We start from the raw sequence: 17892 nt of genomic DNA, 5'->3' as shown, positions 1-17892 counted from the left end.
CCGTTCAATTTTTCACATCTATTGTTCCATCTGTCCATCTGTTTTCCATTCTTTTCTTTTTTTTCTGTCCACATGTCCATCCATCCATTTGATAATCCATATGCCTACCCAATCATCCATCCAACCTTTTCGTTTCTCTGTCCATCCATCCATCCAACCAACCCACAATTAGTTTTTACATTGTTACATTTCTGCATTTCTCATCCATATGTCCATTAATCTACCCATCTTTCCGTGCATTAATTTTTTGTATTCATAAATCCATCCGTCTGTCTGTCTGTCCATTTGTTCATCTGGTCTGTTTTTTGAAGAAGAATCCTCCATAAGTTCATAGCATAGGGATAAGTATGAGCATACAGTGCACATGCTCATTGCTCACTGTTTGTTGTCGTCACATGTCATGGCAGCAGAGACCTGTGTGGCACTGAGTGCGACCTGGCAGCAATGCAGTGGGAGAGAGGAGGAGGACGGTCACAGTGTGCCTGTTGCTCAAGGGCGAAACAATAAGTGGACCAGCAAAAAGTTTGCTCACTTTATTTGATTAATGTTTACATTTAGGTGTTTACTATTAGTGCGTTGCCTTAATAGTTATATTTAATGATACAGTTGGTGATTTTCATTTCTGCCAAAGCAACTCAGGTGCACTTTTCTCTCTTCTATTTTGTTTTTGTTTTGCTTTCTTTATTTTGTTTCCATATTACATACAGCAATAAAATGCTATTAATGCACACAACACCTGTAGGAAAGAACTACGTGGGTATTTGACATTTATATTTTAATGTTTTATACTTAATTTTATGGAAAATATATACATAAACATTTTTTTTGCATGAACATACTGTGGTTCTATGTAGCACCTTTTTATATAAAAATATTAATCTTCCGTAATACAGGTGATTTAGCTTTTCTTGTGAATTTTACCCACACATGTCAGGTTTCCCAAAAATCTATATATTTAACACTATATTAAGGGTCAAATTGCTTGTTCTTCGAAATATGCACATTTAAAAAAAAACTGATAATTTCACCCGCTCTTTTGAAGGGCTGTTTGAAATGACCGGATCTTGAGGGTTCGGCTCCCTTCAGAGAGCCATAAGTCCCATCACTAATTGGCACAGAACATTGTGCAACCAGTGGGGACGTAGATTAGGAACTCCCAGCTCATGTGCCAATGTCATTTTCTTCTTCTGCCTGTATTTCAGGCTCTGATGATTGGAGATGATCTCGTGAACGATGTAGGCGGGGCCCAATACTGTGGCATGAAAGGTGTACAAGTCAGGACAGGCAAATACAGGTAAGTGATGTCCTCAAACCATACAAATGAAGTTCACCCATTCCTGAGTGTATATCAAAGATTTCCACCTCCATTGTAACTGGGTTTGTGTTTCGAAGCATGCTTAAAAGATTAAAAATTTGACATAAATCTTAAACAACTTCCAAAACTATCTAACAGTTCATTTTAGAAACTTGTTCTCCTTTTAAATATATTACAAATGGCCATATTTTATATATGGGCCATATATATGAGAAACGGTGGTGGCAGCGGTAGGGGTTCGTCCTGTAACCGGTTGGTTGCCGGTTCGAACCACTGCTCTGTCTGTCTCAGTTGTTGTGTCCTTGGGCAAGAAACTTCACCCACCTTGCCTGCTGATGGCGGTCAGAGGGCTCGGTGGCACCGATTGTGTGGCAGCCACACTTCTGTCAGTCTGCCCAGGGCAGCTTTGGCTACATTGTAGTTCACCTCTGTCAGTGTGTGAATAAATGGGTGGATGACGTTTTGATTGTGGTGTAAAGCGCTTTGGGGTCTCTGGGGACTTGATAAAGCGCTATACAATGCAGGCCATTTACCGTATTTGGTGCACCTTGGCCTGCATTGAGAAGCCAAATGTTTATTTTCCACCACATGATGGCGTATTTTGAGCACATTTCTACATAAGAGTTTCCTTCACAAAGCCTCCTGTGAGCCAGCCGACCCATTCTTATATCTTCCAGATTTGTTTGTTTAAAACTGCAAAAATGGCATTTATCCTCTCCCCCATGTTGACCGCAACATCTTAGTCACTGAGTGATTTATGGTCCCAAACTTGGGGATTACTGTAAGGTTACTCTTATGGTGTCATAACATAGCTGTTATGGCAGATTATTTTTATCGGTAAATATAGTGCTTATGGCTAGAAGGAAACAGAAACATGAGCATTGGAAAGTGTTGCTGCTCATATGGAACTGCACATTATGGCATATGTATTATATCATGTGTTTTCTAAATCATAAATCCAGCTTTCATTATTTTATTTTCATGCATTTAAATCTGATTTTCAATATTTTGTACGACAAGCAGTCAGTACTTTGCAAAACAAACCTAATAGCTTTTGAGATGTAGAGATGGAAATATTTGCCCATTCTTTGTATGATAGGTCGGACACAGTCAGATTGGATGAAGACTGTCTGTCAAAATCAACTATCAAGTCTCTCCACAGACTTTTTATTGGATTTAAGTCTGGACTTCGACTGGGCCATTTCAACACATGAATAAGCTTTAATCCAAACCATTCAATTGTGGCTCTGACTTTAAGATGGCTGTCCTGCTAAAAGGTGAGCTTTTGCCCCAGTCTTTTGCAAGCTCTAGCAGGTTTTCCTTAAGGATTCAACTCAATCCATCTTCCTATCAACTCTGACCAACGTCCCTATCTCTGCTGGAGAGAAGCATTCCCACAGCATGATGATACCATCACCTTGTGGCATCGAAGGGGTGGGATATATTTAGTGATTTGTAGTGTTAGTTTTGCTCCACATACAGCAATTTGCATGTGGGCTTAAAGGTTCAGTTTTGGTCTTATCTGACCAGAGCGTCCTTCTTCCACATGCTTGCTGGCCATGGCCATGTCTTTGTAGGTTTGCAGTTGTGCTGTACTATTTCTTTTTTTCAGATGGTGGATTTTACAGAGCTCTTTTGAGATGTTTAAAGCTTGGGATAATGCTTTATAACCTAATTCTGCTTTAACTTTCTCTTAACTTTATCTTTGGCCTGTCTGTTGTGTTTCTTGGACTTCATGATGTTCACTGATGATCTCTAATAAACTTCTGAGTACTTCACAAACACATAGATTTATACTGAGATTAAATTACAGGGGACTCTATTTACTAATTAGGTGACTTATGAAGACAACCGTCTGCACTGGTTCTTATTTAGGAATATCAGAGTAATGGGACTGAGTACAAATGCATTCCACACTTTTCATTTTTTTTATTTTAAAGCTTCTATCCTATCCTTCTGCCACTTTACAATTGTGCACCATTTTGTGTAGGTCTATCACACAAAATCACAATGTAACCCATAAAGTGTGTGATTGTAATGTAATAATGTAAACAAAATAAAGAACTTTGTCCCAGGTACAGAAAAGAAAATAATGAACAAATGCACTGCATTGTTTGGGGTGTGTGTGTGTGTGTGTGTGTGTGTGTGTGTGTGTGTGTGTGTGTGTGTGTGTGTGTGTGTGTGTGTGTGTGTGTGTGTGTGTGTGTGTGTGTGTGTGTGTGTGTGTGTGTGTGTGTGTGTGTGTGTGTGTGTGTGGAACAAAAGGATGCCACGTCATTTGGTGAAAACGAAAATGATCAACCCACAAAGGACTTAATCCAAAGTTACTGAGAAATTTAAACTGAAAAAACTGTGGCAGGCTAGTCCAGTTTGCTAAAATGTCATCACAGCAACTCAAAATATTATTCAGTTGTTTGTATGGCCCCCAAGTGCTTGTATGCATGTCTGACAACGGCAGGGCATGCTCTTTATGAGATAAGGCATCTTCTCCCAGATCCTGAACAGGGCATCACTGAGCTCCTTGACCATCTGTGGTTCAACCTGCATGAGCAAAATCTGAATGTAACCCATAAAGTGTGTGGTTGTAATGTAATAATGTAAATAAAATAAAGAACTTTGTTCCAGGTACAGAAAAAATAACACCACATAATGAACAAAATAATTTGTTTATGCTCAGTCTAAAGTGAGCTTAAAACCAAATAAAATCTGTCAATCATTACCAGCTCAAAGCCAGCTCATCCAAAACGGTGTCACTACTGCAAAGAGTCTGAGCATGAATCAACAGCTAACCCCAGTCGGCCGGAATCAGAAAAGCGACATTTGTTCAGCTGAGCTATAAACCAGCAGGGTTTTGCCACAGCACGGCAGGACCTGCTGCAAACTGTCACTGCAGGTTTTTTAGTCACATTACCCAGACAGCACTGGGTAATCTGCATGAGCATCAGTCATTTAATCCTGCAGTCAGAGAACAGATCCTCACAACTAATAAACAGTGCTTCAATTCATGCAGTTGTTCTTGTGCATGTCAGGGATTTATAGGTTTGTCTTTGCTGTGCTGTTGTGTGTTTGACTAACATGCACATGTGTGTGTAGTTAACCTACTTTGTGTCTGTGCCAGTGTATAAGTTTGAAAGCCATCTTTGTACAGATTCAGCACAAGCGTAGAAGACTAGGCTATTCTGGTTGAAGCTCTCAAAGGAATAGGTTCAGTGCATATGGTTTATGTTACCTTACAATCTTGTTCCAACAGTTCAGTCAGCTGGGCTCTGAACAATGTCTGTCACACATATTCTAAACACAGGATAAGGTCGATTTATATTATATCACCACTTGACTCGTTTCATTCTGTGGACATAAGCATGATGAATAGAGCAAAAGAACATAAGTGCTATTAGTTTTTGCCTTTATTACATGTTGTATTAGAGCTATTGTTGTTGATTACCATAATCTCAGCAGCTTGGTGTAGCCAGTTTGCCATGTTTGTGTGCTAAAACAAGACAAGACTTTTATTTTGTTGAAACTCTTTTTCCCCATTTTACAATTTTTCTGGTGCCTGCCATAGCATTGAATGGAGAGCAGTGCTTCCAATTAACCCATTACTCTCCTCCTGTGAGGAGGAGGTTTTTTCAATGGAGGGGTGTGTGTGTGTGTGTGTGTGCGCGCTTCTGTCTTGGCATCACAGTGAGAACCATTTTCCCGATTTCACCATCAAATTGAGGACCGTTTGTACCAAAGTGAGGACATTTTGCTGGTCCTCAGACCTATTTTGCTAACGATTAGGTTTAGGACTAAGGTGTGAATTGACTTTAGGCAACCTTTTTGTTTCTGCCAGGCAAGGTTAGGGTTAGGCATGCACTGGTAATGGTTAGGTTTAGAGTTATAGTCAGGGTTAGGGCATAGAAAAGGTTAAAAATGACTGAAAATCAATGGGAGTCAACACATGTTCCTCACTACATATAGCAACACGAGTGTGTGGAACAAAAGGATGCCACGTCATTTGGTGAAAACCAAAATGATCAACCCACAAAGGACTTAATCCAAAGTTACTGAGAAATTTAAACTGAAAAAACTGTGGCAGGCTAGTCCAGTTTGCTGAAATGTCATCACAGCAACTCAAAATATTATTCAGTTGTTTGTATGGCCCCCAAGTGCTTGAATGCATGTCTGACGATGGCAGGGCATGCTCTTTATGAGATGAGGCATCTTCTCCCAGATCCTGAACAGGGCATCACTGAGCTCCTTGGCCATCTGTGGTTCAACCTGGTGCCGTTGGACGAACCTAAACATCATGTTCTCTTGGATTTAGGTCAGGGAGGTATCAATTCATTCACCCTCAAGGAACTTTTGCCACATGGGGAATCCAGGACCCACTGCACCAACAAAGGGTCTAACAATGGGACTAAGGATTTCATTCTGATACCTGATGGCAGTTAGGGTGTCATAGGTTATCCTGTAGAGGTCTGAGGTCCATGGATATGCCTCCCCAGACCAACACTGACCGACAACCAAACTGATCATGCTGAACAATGTTGTATTCAGCATAGCATTCATCACAGCTTCTCCAGACCCTTTCACATCTGTCACATGAGCTCAGAGTGAACCTGCTCTCATTTTCTCAAATTCCTATCTCACAAAATTAGCATATTTCATCCGACCAATAAAAGAAAAGTGTTTTTAATACAAAAAACGTCAACCTTCAAATAATCATGTACAGTTATGCACTCAATACTTGGTCGGGAATCCTTTTGCAGAAATGACTGCTTCAATGCGGCGTGGCATGGAGGCAACCAGCCTGTGGCACTGCTGAGGTCTTATGGAGGCCCAGGATGCTTCGATAGCGGCCTTTAGCTCATCCAGAGTGTTGGGTCTTGAGTCTCTCAACGTTCTCTTCACAATATCCCACAGATTCTCTGTGGGGTAAAGGTCAGGAGAGTTGGCAGGCCAATTGAGCACAGTGATACCATGGTCAGTAAACCATTTACCAGTGGTTTTGGCACTGTGAGCAGGTGCCAGGTCGTGCTGAAAAATGAAATCTTCATCTCCATAAAGCTTTTCAGCAGATGGAAGCATGAAGTGCTCCAAAATCTCCTGATAGCTAGCTGCATTGACCCTGCCCTTGATAAAACACAGTGGACCAACACCAGCAGCTGACACGGCACCCCAGACCATCACTGGCTGTGGGTACTTGACACTGGACTTCTGGCATTTTGGCATTTCCTTCTCCCCAGTCTTCCTCCAGACTCTGGCACCTTGATTTCCGAATGACATGCAGAATTTGCTTTCATCCGAAAAAAGTACTTTGGACCACTGAGCAACAGTCCAGTGCTGCTTCTCTGTAGCCCAGGTCAGGCGCTTCTGCTGCTGTTTCTGGTTCAAAAGTGGCTTGACCTGGGGAATGCGGCAACTGTAGCCCATTTCCTGCACACGCCTGTGCACGGTGGCTCTGGATGTTTCTACTCCAGACTCAGTCCACTGCTTCCGCAGGTCCCCCAAGGTCTGGAATCGGCCCTTCTCCACAATCTTCCTCAGGGTCCGGTCACCTCTTCTCGTTGTGCAGCGTTTTCTGCCACACTTTTTCCTTCCCACAGACTTCCCACTGAGGTGCCTTGATACAGCACTCTGGGAACAGCCTATTCGTTCAGAAATTTCTTTCTGTGTCTTACCCTCTTGCTTGAGGGTGTCAATAGTGGCCTTCTGGACAGCAGTCAGGTCGGCAGTCTTACCCATGATTGGGGTTTTGAGTGATGAACCAGGCCGGGAGTTTTAAAGGCCTCAGGAATCTTTTGCAGGTGTTTAGAGTTAACTCGTTGATTCAGATGATTAGGTTCATAGCTCGTTTAGAGACCCTTTTAATGATATGCTAATTTTGTGAGATAGGAATTTTGGGTTTTCATGAGCTGTGTGCCAAAATCATCCGTATTAAGACAATAAAAGACCTGCAATATTTCAGTTAGTGTGCAATGAATCTAAAATCTATGAATGTTAAATTTTCATCATGACATTATGGAAAATAATGAACTTTATCACAATATGCTAATATTTTGAGAAGGACCTGTACTGTGTGCCTGTTACAGAAGGAGGTTACAACATAACATCCACAGTTAAACTCATAACTCAAAATAAAAAGCCTCTTCTTCTAAAAATGATAACAGAAACATCTAAATTCTCAACGGACTTAAGGCAGCAATGAAAACAAATTTCATTAAATACTTTTCAATATAAGAGACTCCGTTTTTTATATTTTATAATATTTCATGAATTGGTTTTAATCTTGTAATTGGTCTCCGTCAGAAATCAACAGAATTAGGAATGTAGATTTTCAAAATAAAATCCAGAGGTACTGATCCAAATAAAAGTCCCAATATTTAATTCAATAGATTCTTTTAAGAGTAGGTTCCACTTTATATGATGAAAATGGGATTATGTTGGTGTTTCAAAATAAAGCCTGAAGACACTTTGCAAAATAAAACCCTCAATATTTCATAGAGGCCACAATTGCAAAATTGGGTTTCTAATTTGTAATAGAACCAAACTAGTAATTAAAAAAAGGAATAGTGTTGACCTTTCAACATAGCTTACATAAATCTTCAAAGACATGTCTCAGTATCTCATCATTTGGATTATTGTAAATCTAGGGTCTGTTTTAGTAAATTAACTAAAGATGAAAAATGGATATTCAACCTAATCAAAAACCACATGCATTATTTTCAAAATAAAGGTTTTGGTTTTTCTTAAAAAATATTACTGCAGATCTAAGTTCCTAATTTCTAGGGGGCCTAAACCAGGCATGAATAATGTGACCCTGTTAGCATTTCAAATTAAAGCTCACACATACAGTTTACAGTCTTGCTTTTTTAGGGTTTGAATATTACAAAGGTATGTTTTATATCCTTAATGGGCTTGTTGAGCTAAACAATCAATGAAAAAGGTATTATGGTGTTTTTATGCACCAAGAGACTATCAAATTTTCTAGTATTTTTAATTTTGTAATTCAACAGTCATTTATATGTTAAACAGAACCAGCTCATTATATTTAAAGTCTCTCAAAGACCCATTTTTATGCAGTGTCTGGAAAAAAAACAAGAGTAATTGTGACAGTAATGGTGTTTCAGAGGGACATGGGAGACGAGAGATTTAAGATTGTTTAGGCAAATAGCCCGAGTGAACCCTGGCTTGCTCAGAGGAGCTATAAACCCTCAGTCAGATCTGTGAAAACACAGCTGTTTCCAAGTCAACCAGATGCTACACAGGCCTCCAGTTCCCATCAGGTCTGGATGCCTCAAAATACCCTAGACCCAGTGACAGGCAGGAAGGTGAACAGGATACAAATATTAGACAAATCAGACATTATGGGCTTTTGATAAAACTGTAGCTGACAAACGTTCCCTGGTTGGTTTAAGATTTACCGATATTATGAATATATAGTGTCTTACAGAAACATTTGTACCATTTGAACTTTTTCACATGTTGTCAGGTTACAGCCCCCAGCTGCAATGTATTTTATAGGGGTTTTATCTGACTGACCCAACACTATATGGTAAAAACATTGTGAAGTGAAACAAAAAATGATATGGTTTCCAATTTTCTTACAAAATAAAATGTTGAAATATGTGGAATGCATTTGTATTCATCAGTCAGGGTTTTATTTTTATTATGTTCTAATCCTTATTGTGTCACTGACAAATACAGTTTAGCTTCCGGAAGGAATGACGTATAGTTTTTTTTAAACTTGTGCACTTAATGTGAGAAATTAAGTTAGTTTACAATTACTATTTCATCTAGAATAGCACCAGAGGGCCTAAGTGGTGGTGGTCTGGCAGTATTAAAACATTAAGTGAAGGTCAGCAGATTCAGAGGGTTCTTTGTAGATGCATTAGTTGGCATTACCTGTACCTGTACAAATTCTGGTGAGGAGCCGGGGTCCCACCCTGAAGTCGGGACGCGAGGCCATCCCCCAGTGGGCCCACCACTTGCAGGGGGGAACCATGGGGGACCATTATAAAGAGGATTGGGCAACGGACGAAGGCCTCGACGGCCCAATCTCCGGATGCTTAGGCTTACTCTAGAGACGTGGAATGTCACCTCGCTGGGGGGGAAGGAGCCTGAGCCTTGTGCGGGAGGTCGAGAGATATTGACAGAAATAGTCTGGCTCACAGCGTGGCTCTGGAACCCAGCTCCTCGAGAGAGGCTGGACTCTCTTCTACTCTGGAGTGGCCCGCGGGGAGAGGCGGCACGCTGGGGTGGGTTTGCTTGTTGCCCCCCAGCTCAGCCATCTTGTGTTGGGGTTTACCCCAGTTTATGAGAGGGTCGCATCCCTGTGCCTTTGGGTCGTGGACAGGTCTCCGACTGTCGTTTCAGCCTATGGGCCGAGAGGTTGTGCAGAGTACCCGGCCTTCTTGTTCTGCTGGGGGGACTTCAACACCCATGTGGGAAACGATGGTGACACCTGGAGAGGCGTGCTTCAGAGGAATGGCCTCCACAATGTCTGAGTGGGGACATTATTGGGCGGTGGAAGGCGTACTTCGAGGATCTCCTCAATCCTGCCATCATACATTCCCTAGTGGAAGCAGAGTCTGGGGACTCAGGGTTGGACTCTTTTATCACACAGGCTGAAGTCACCGAGGTGGTTAAAAGCTCCATGGTGGCAGGGCTTTGGGGCAGTGAATGAGATCTGCCCTGAGTACCTCAAGTTTCTGGATGTTAGAAGACTGTCATGGTTACACGCCTATTCAATGTTGCGTGGCAGTCAGGGACAGTGCCTCTGGACTGGCAGACCGGGGTGGTGGTCCCCCTTCATAAGGTATTGGAGAGGAGAGTCCGGCTGATAGTCGAACCTTGGCTTCAGGAGGAGCAATGTGGTTTTCGTCCCGGCCGTGGAACACTGGACCAGCTCTACACCCTCTGCAGGGTACTCAAGGGTTCATGGGACTTGGAAAAGGCATTCGACTGTGTCCCTTGTGGTACCCTGTGGGGGGTGCTCCAGGAATACAGAGTTGGGGGCCCTTTATTAGGGGTCATCCGGTCTCTGTACCAGCGGAGCAGGAGTTTGCCGGCACTAAGTCGGACCTGTTCCCGGTGCATGTTGGACTCTGGCAGGGCTGCCCTTTGTCACCAGCCCTGTTCATAACTCTTACAGACAGGATTTCTAGGTGCAGCCTCTAGCCAACCTACAGCATGCACTGGGGCGGTTCACAGCCAAGTGTGAAGTGGCTGGGATGAAAATCAGCTCCTCCAAGTCCGAGGCCATGGTTCCCGACCAGAATAGGGTGGCTTGTCCTCTTCAGGTTGGAGGGGAGTTCCTGCCTCAAGTAGAGGAGTTCAAGTATCTTGGGGTCTTGTTCACGAGGGAGGGGAGAATGGAGCGGGAGATTGACAGACGGATCGGTGCGGCTGCCGCAGTAATGGGGATGCTGTGCTGGTCCGTTGTGGTGAAGAGAGAGCTGAGGCAAAAAGCAAAGCTCTCAATTTACTGGTCGGTCTACGTTCCTAACCTCACCTGGGGCCATGAACTTTAGGTAATGACCGAAAGAATGTGATCCCGGATACAAGCAACTGAAATGAGCTCCCTCCGTTGGGTGGCCGGGCACTCCCTTGGAGATGAGGTGAGGAGCTTGGCCATCCGGGAGTTGCTCGGAGTAGAGCCGCTGCTCCTCCACATTGAGAGGAGCCAGTTGCGGTGGCTTGGGCATCTATACCAGATGCCTCCTGGATGCCTCCCTCGAAAGGTGTTCAAAGCACGTCCCAACGGAAGGAGGCCCAGGGGACCGACCAGGGCACGCTGGAGGGATTATGTCTCTCTGCTGGCCTGGCCTTGGGTTCCCCCCCAAGGAGCTGGAGGAGGTGTCTGAATGTCTCTATTGAGTCTGCTTCCCCCGTGACCCGGTCCCGGATGAAGCGAAAGATGAGAAGTACGAGTAGTATGATTAATCTAGACTCACTAGATATTCTGGAGGCCCAGGAAATTTAACCAATGTACCAGAGGTGGTACCACATACTGCTTGCCTTATCCTCTAAGTTTTGTTTATGGAGAAAAAAATATCTGCCAAATCATAGCAGGACTTGTTAAATAGGAGTTCAGGAAGGCCAGAAGGTGAGGGTTTGTGAGCCTGATAGCAATAGTGAGTAAGGCATTACTAATGTTTTTATTGAGGATGTCAGAAAATAACACTTGAGTTGAAATGTTTGCAGTAGCAATAATAATGTAAAGGAGGAACAAAATAGAAATTAAGACAACTGAAACTGAATTTCAGCTCACTCTTCTCATCTATCTTCAAGCTAGCATTAGCATTGCTGCTCAGATGGCCTGTACAGGAAGTGAAAAAATTAGTACTTTGAAATGTGCCTTAGCTGGAGTCACTGCTTCAAATATAAAGCAACGTTTTTTTCACATTTATTTGTTTAAACCCCGTGGCACATATTCGGCAGATACTTACTGTGTTTTTGTTGCTGATGAGGAAGTTGTAATAATGTTGGCTATTGTTATGCAGCATAAAAGGATTATAGTGATTAATCTGCTTTTCCTTGTTTAAGGTCATTTCTGCCAACATGTAGTGTATAATAGCCCACAAACGTCTACTGGTTACACTCTAGAAAGAACTAAGCTACAGCCTCAGCAGAAATGGACGTTGATATTTAGGTACATCATAATTGTAACAAAGCCGTTCCGCTAGTGCCCAGTTTTCCCTGATTCTTAAATAATGAGCTACAGTTAGTGCAATCCAAGGTAGCCAGAGGGCCCTTTTCTCCTTAATGTAGAACATGTTTTCAGAGTGGGCCCTTTGCTTTGAGTGAAATGTGGCTGAATTTTACAGGGTGAATGGGAAACCTGAGTACTGCAAGGGAACAAACGTGCCAGCTGCATGCTCTGCTCCAACCTTTGTTCAACCTTCAGGTTTTGTAAATGAGTTTTGAGAGGTGGTGTAGGCATTAAAGTTGTAGAAAATCAAAGACATTATATTCCTTGTGTTAAAAACTTAAGCAGAAAAAGCTCTAAAACGGTATGTTACACTAAATCCAGTTTTGTCCCAACACGATTTTAAAGGTGCTGTAAAATCTGTAAAAATATGGCACTCAGTCCCCAAATTATGTAATTAATTGAAGTAGTTCTGTTTGACTTTGTGTTCATTACACTTGAAAAATGTAAGGCTAAGTAAGAGAAACACTTGTGAGGAATATATGGGTTTTAAGCTGCCAAATGTTCCTTTCGCTATTTAGTTGCTTTGATATTTTATTCTTTCAAGGCTTCTTTCAAAGTGCCATTTGTTGTGCCTTGCAAAAGTGTTCATAACCGCACTTTGGTATGTTATAGCCACAAACTTTAATGTATTTTATATGTATTTTATGTATTAGACCGACACAAAGTGATGCATTAGTCAACTTTTGTAAAATAAAGAAAGGGTGCTATGCATTCTTATTTCTATTTAACAGCCTCACTGAACCCTAGAAGCACCTTTTGCTGCACCACAGCAACCCTTTGAGGGTATGTTTCTGCCAGGTGTATGCATGCACAGGCTGAATTCATTGAACCATTCTTTTTTTTAAATAACTCAAGTTCAGTACGATTGGATGGGTTGGGAGTGTAAACATATATTTTGAAATTTGCCAGAGATTCTCAATTGAATTTAGGTCGGGACTTTGGCCACTTTAATACATGAATGCAGTCATATTCAATAAACTTATATTATTGGAAAGTTCACTTGTTTCACTAATTCAATTCACTAATTGAAACATTATAGATTAATTACACACAGACTAATGTTTTCAAGCCTTTATTTCTGTTTATGATGATGATTTTCCACTTACAGCTAATGAAAGTATGGCTTTTCAGATAAAAATATTACATCTGACCAATGAAAAAAATTGAATACAGAAATGTGGGCTTAAGAAAGGTATGTTTAATATCTACTTAAAGGTCTTTTTAATCTGACAAATAAGCCTCATCAGAATGCATATTCTAATTTAATAAATATGACTATAGACTTTGGTCTAACCATTTCATTGTAGCTCCGACTGTATGTTAAAGGTTATTATCCTGCTGAAAACGTCCACCCCAGTTTTAAGTCTTTTGCAGCCTCTAACAGGTTTTCTTCTAGCATTGTCCTTTATTTTAGTTTAATGTCTGAACAGCTTCCCTGTCCCTGCTAAAGAAAAGCATCCCCACAGCATGATGCTACCACCACGGATTTCAATCTCATCTGAGCAAAGCGCCGTTTTCAACATGCTGCTATTTCATATACATAGGGATAGGTACCAAAATAGGTACTTTTATAGGTAGCGACCGAATTCTGTCAGCACTACAGAGTACCTATTCACATAAAATCAAATGGTACCATGTTTTGGTACCTAAACGAATCATTGTGACACTGAGGGAGTGCAAGAGTGGGCGATTTTCCATGCAAGACATGAGCAAAGCATTACATGTACAAGAGCGTAATGACATCAGTAGCCGCTGGTACAGTCAACAAAGCATTGCTGATAGAAAGCGCTCAAAAGTATGACTCCATTTTTCAAAATGCGATGCAGATCATGCTTGCTGCAATATTTGTGACTCAAAGTGCAAGAGCGGCTGCAGGAATACTTTAATCTGAGGAAGCACCTGGTTAAGCACAAGATGTTTCTTAAGGTTGAAGAGTGCACAGTGTTTATCAGCCTCAAATCTACGGCTACAGCTCCTGCATTCGGCACCATTGGCAGGTCTGCATCCATTAGAGACTCGTCGTCTGCAGCCAGCAACATGGTGAAGAAATGTTTGAAACACCTGAGATGTTATAATACAAACAGCTGGATGTTGTTTTGATACATTTGTTAAAGTTTATATATTGAGAAATAAATATGTTAAATTGAAAAATTTTGAGATTTTATTATTAAACGAATTAATATTTATTACTACATAAACTGCATTGTGTGTCACTCTTTCCATGTTCAGATGAAAACAAGCACATGCCACACTTTTCAGATTTTTGTTTCTACAAACTTTGAAAGCATTGTCATTATCTTTCTACTTCATTGCTGTGCAAGACATTGTGTTGGTCTTTTACATAAAATGGAATGAAGAAACACTGAAGTTTGTGGTTTTAATGTGACACATTGTGAAAACAAGATCCAAAGGTGTGAATCCTTTTGCAACAAGATTTGACACAAACCATGGGACTGAACCAAAAACAGCTAAGTTGCAGGCAGAAATACAGAGATAATCTTAAAAATAAGATATCATAGTGGCAATCAAGAAATGCAAAGAGGAACTACAAATTGTATCCAACGCTGAATAAAGCCATCTTCATATCTCTTCATTTTAATAGCCAGAGTTTTACCAAAGTATGGTGAGCTCTGTGTTTTTTCTTGTTTTTTCTGTCCTGCGGCTCTTTGTTGTTTTATCAGTTTTGAACAGGGATCTCCCACAGTCTCTGACCTTAGTTGGTCCCGTGCCCTTTGTTTCTTGTTTTATCTTCAGGCAACTGCATCAACACGGAACTGGGCAGCTTTGAAGCAATTTAAAAGCAGCTTCATATCACACTGCCTCTTTATGTCTCACTTTGTAACACTGATTTGACAGGATGCATAAAGCAGTGAAACAAACATAGATTTCAAGAAACTCCCAGTACTAGTACACGTCCCTTTGTCTCTGTAGCAACATGTGAGATCTGAACCAGCTATTGATGGGTACTTAAACTGAACTACAGGGCCCATGCTGGATTTCTGATGAAATCAGGCAGAGACTTCATACACAGCAGCAACCGTCTTCCAAACGTTTACACTGTAAACCTCCCACTTCTGCCAGCGGATCACTCTTAATGGGATTGTTGAGAAACAAGTAGACCGAGCCAGATTGAAGCTCTCAGGAGGGAGAGAAGGCGAGTCCCTGATGATGCAAAAATTACAATGCAAGTTCACTGAAACCGCACCCAGGTTTGTGCCCTGTCAGTATGTGGTGGTCACTGAGAGATGCAACAAGAAGCAAGCTCTGCACTGGGGGTCAGTGGTCATGTGATTATAATGGAGATAAGTGTTCCTTCTGTAGTTCAACTGCACTTTTCTCCAGAAAAGTAAGACAGGAAAAAATTGTTTCTTTGTATCTGTTAGTTAATGCATAAAACAAAACACAGTTAATTAATATGTTTTTGCTTAACAGTATATTCAAATCAGTATAGTTGTATTAATTTCCTCTTTGCTTCTAAGTGCTATTTGAGGGTGATATAAAGGAAGGCAACAGTTCCCTTTGAGCAAGCACTTGGCAAAGAGCTTGAGAAACGCTTTTGCAGTTGTTGACACTGCAGCAAATATGCAACTTCCCTGAAATGTCCATTCTATGTAACAGCTGCTTTCTGCTCCTGCTAATCATCATTAATAATCTAACATGACTCATTTCCAAGATTTAAATGTTTGTTTGTTTTTTTGACAAAACATTTAAATGTAACAATTTAAATAAGTAGTATTTGACAGTTTTATATAGACAGTTCCCTTCATGATTTTTAGCACCCCAGTAGTGGCAGTAGCTTATTCCCACAGAAAAATCCAGACAGATCCAGCCTTTTTGAGTATATCTTTTACGTGGGGGCAGAAATCCCAAATTAGGAACTTTTTTCATATAGAATTAAGAGTGTTACTATTACAGGTCCTTCTCAAAATATTAGCATATTGTGATAAAGTTCATTATTTTCCATAATGTCATGATGAAAATTTAACATTCATATATTTTAGATTCATTGCACACTAACTGAAATATTTCAGGTCTTTTATTGTCTTAATACAGATGATTTTGGCATACAGCTCATGAAAACCCAAAATTCCTATCTCACAAAATTAGCATATTTCATCTGACCAATAAAACAAAAGTGTTTTTAATACAAAAAACGTCAACCTTCAAATAATCATGTACAGTTATGCACTCAATACTTGGTCGGGAATCCTTTGGCAGAAATGACTGCTTCAATGCGGCGTGGCATGGAGGCAATCAGCCTGTGGCACTGCTGAGGTCTTATGGAGGCCCAGGATGCTTTGATAGTGGCCTTTAGATCATCCAGAGTGTTGGGTCTTGAGTCTCTCAATGTTCTCTTCACAATATCCCACAGATTCTCTATGGGGTTCAGGTCAGGAGAGTTGGCAGGCCAATTGAGCACAGTGATACCATGGTCAGCAAACCATTTACCAGTGGTTTTGGCACTGTGAGCAGGTGCCAGGTCGTGCTGAAAAATGAAATCTTCATCTCCATAAAGCTTTTCAGCAGATGGAAACATGAAGTGCTCCAAAATCTCCTGATAGCTAGCTGCATTGACCCTGCCCTTGATAAAACACAGTGGACCAACACCAGCAGCTGACACGGCACCCCAGACCATCACTGACTGTGGGTACTTGACACTGGACTTCTGGCATTTTGGCATTTCCTTCTCCCCAGTCTTCCTCCAGACTCTGGCACCTTGATTTCCGAATGACATGCAGAATTTGCTTTCATCCGAAAAAAGTACTTTGGACCACTGAGCAACAGTCCAGTGCTGCTTCTCTGTAGCCCAGGTCAGGCGCTTCTGCCGCTGTTTTTGGTTCAAAAGTGGCTTGACCTGGGGAATGCGGCACCTGTAGCCCATTTCCTGCACACGCCTGTGCACGGTGGCTCTGGATGTTTCTACTCCAGACTCAGTCCACTGCTTCCGCAGGTCCCCCAAGGTCTGGAATCGGCCCTTCTCCACAATCTTCCTCAGGGTCCGGTCACCTCTTCTCGTTGTGCAGCGTTTTCTGCCACACTTTTTCCTTCCCACAGACTTCCCACTGAGGTGCCTTGATACAGCACTCTGGGAACAGCCTATTCGTTCAGAAATTTCTTTCTGTGTCTTACCCTCTTGCTTGAGGGTGTCAATAGTGGCCTTCTGGACAGCAGTCAGGTCGGCAGTCTTACCCATGATTGGGGTTTTGAGTGATGAACCAGGCTGGGAGTTTTAAAGGCCTCAGGAATCTTTTGCAGGTGTTTAGAGTTAACTCGTTGATTCAGATGATTAGGCTCATAGCTCGTTTAGAGACCCTTTTAATAATATGCTAATTTTGTGAGATAGAAATTTCGGGTTTTCATGAGCTGTATGCCACAATCATCTGTATTAAGACAATAAAAGACCTGAAATATTTCAGTTAGTGTGCAATGAATCTAAAATATATGAATGTTAAATTTTCATCATTACATTATGGAAAATAATGAACTTTATCACAATATGCTAATATTTTCAGAAGGACCTGTATATTCCTTTTGCAACCCTTTGCTAATAGCACAGGCATTTCTGCACTGTCGCTCTATAACATGGGTTTCCAAAGGGTTTCCCCTTGGCCATTTGCAGCCCTTGGAATGATTTGGTGTGGCCTGTGACTGCAGTTCAAGAATGGTACAAGTTTGGTACACTAGGGCCATATTTACATCACTGTTGGGACCCCTTCTTGAAATTGAAAATATTAACTACAACACAAAGTATTCTTCTTTCATTTGCTATCTTTTTTGCTGTCATTTTAGTAAATAGGACCACAAACAACCATCGACTTTTTCTCAAAAGCAGACTTAGGCACACCCATTCATTTAACTTTCGGTAGAATTTTGTGTAGGC

General features: G+C 41.4%; 1 protein-coding gene across 1 annotated transcript in view; it reads left to right on the top strand.

Annotated features, from left to right (window-relative positions):
* Positions 1-17892, top strand: part of LOC124874718 (phospholysine phosphohistidine inorganic pyrophosphate phosphatase) — a 34547-nt gene that overhangs the window by 5536 nt on the left and 11119 nt on the right. The window contains exon 6 of the mRNA XM_047376195.1: positions 1203-1294. Coding sequence (XP_047232151.1) covers positions 1203-1294 — 92 coding nt within the window. The remainder of the gene's footprint in view (positions 1-1202; positions 1295-17892) is intronic.

The sequence above is a fragment of the Girardinichthys multiradiatus genome, chromosome 10 (genome assembly GCF_021462225.1).
Source record: "Girardinichthys multiradiatus isolate DD_20200921_A chromosome 10, DD_fGirMul_XY1, whole genome shotgun sequence".
NCBI lineage: Eukaryota > Metazoa > Chordata > Actinopteri > Cyprinodontiformes > Goodeidae > Girardinichthys > Girardinichthys multiradiatus.
The sequence above is the reverse complement of the archived record's forward strand: the minus strand, read 5'-3'. Positions and strand labels throughout refer to the sequence as shown.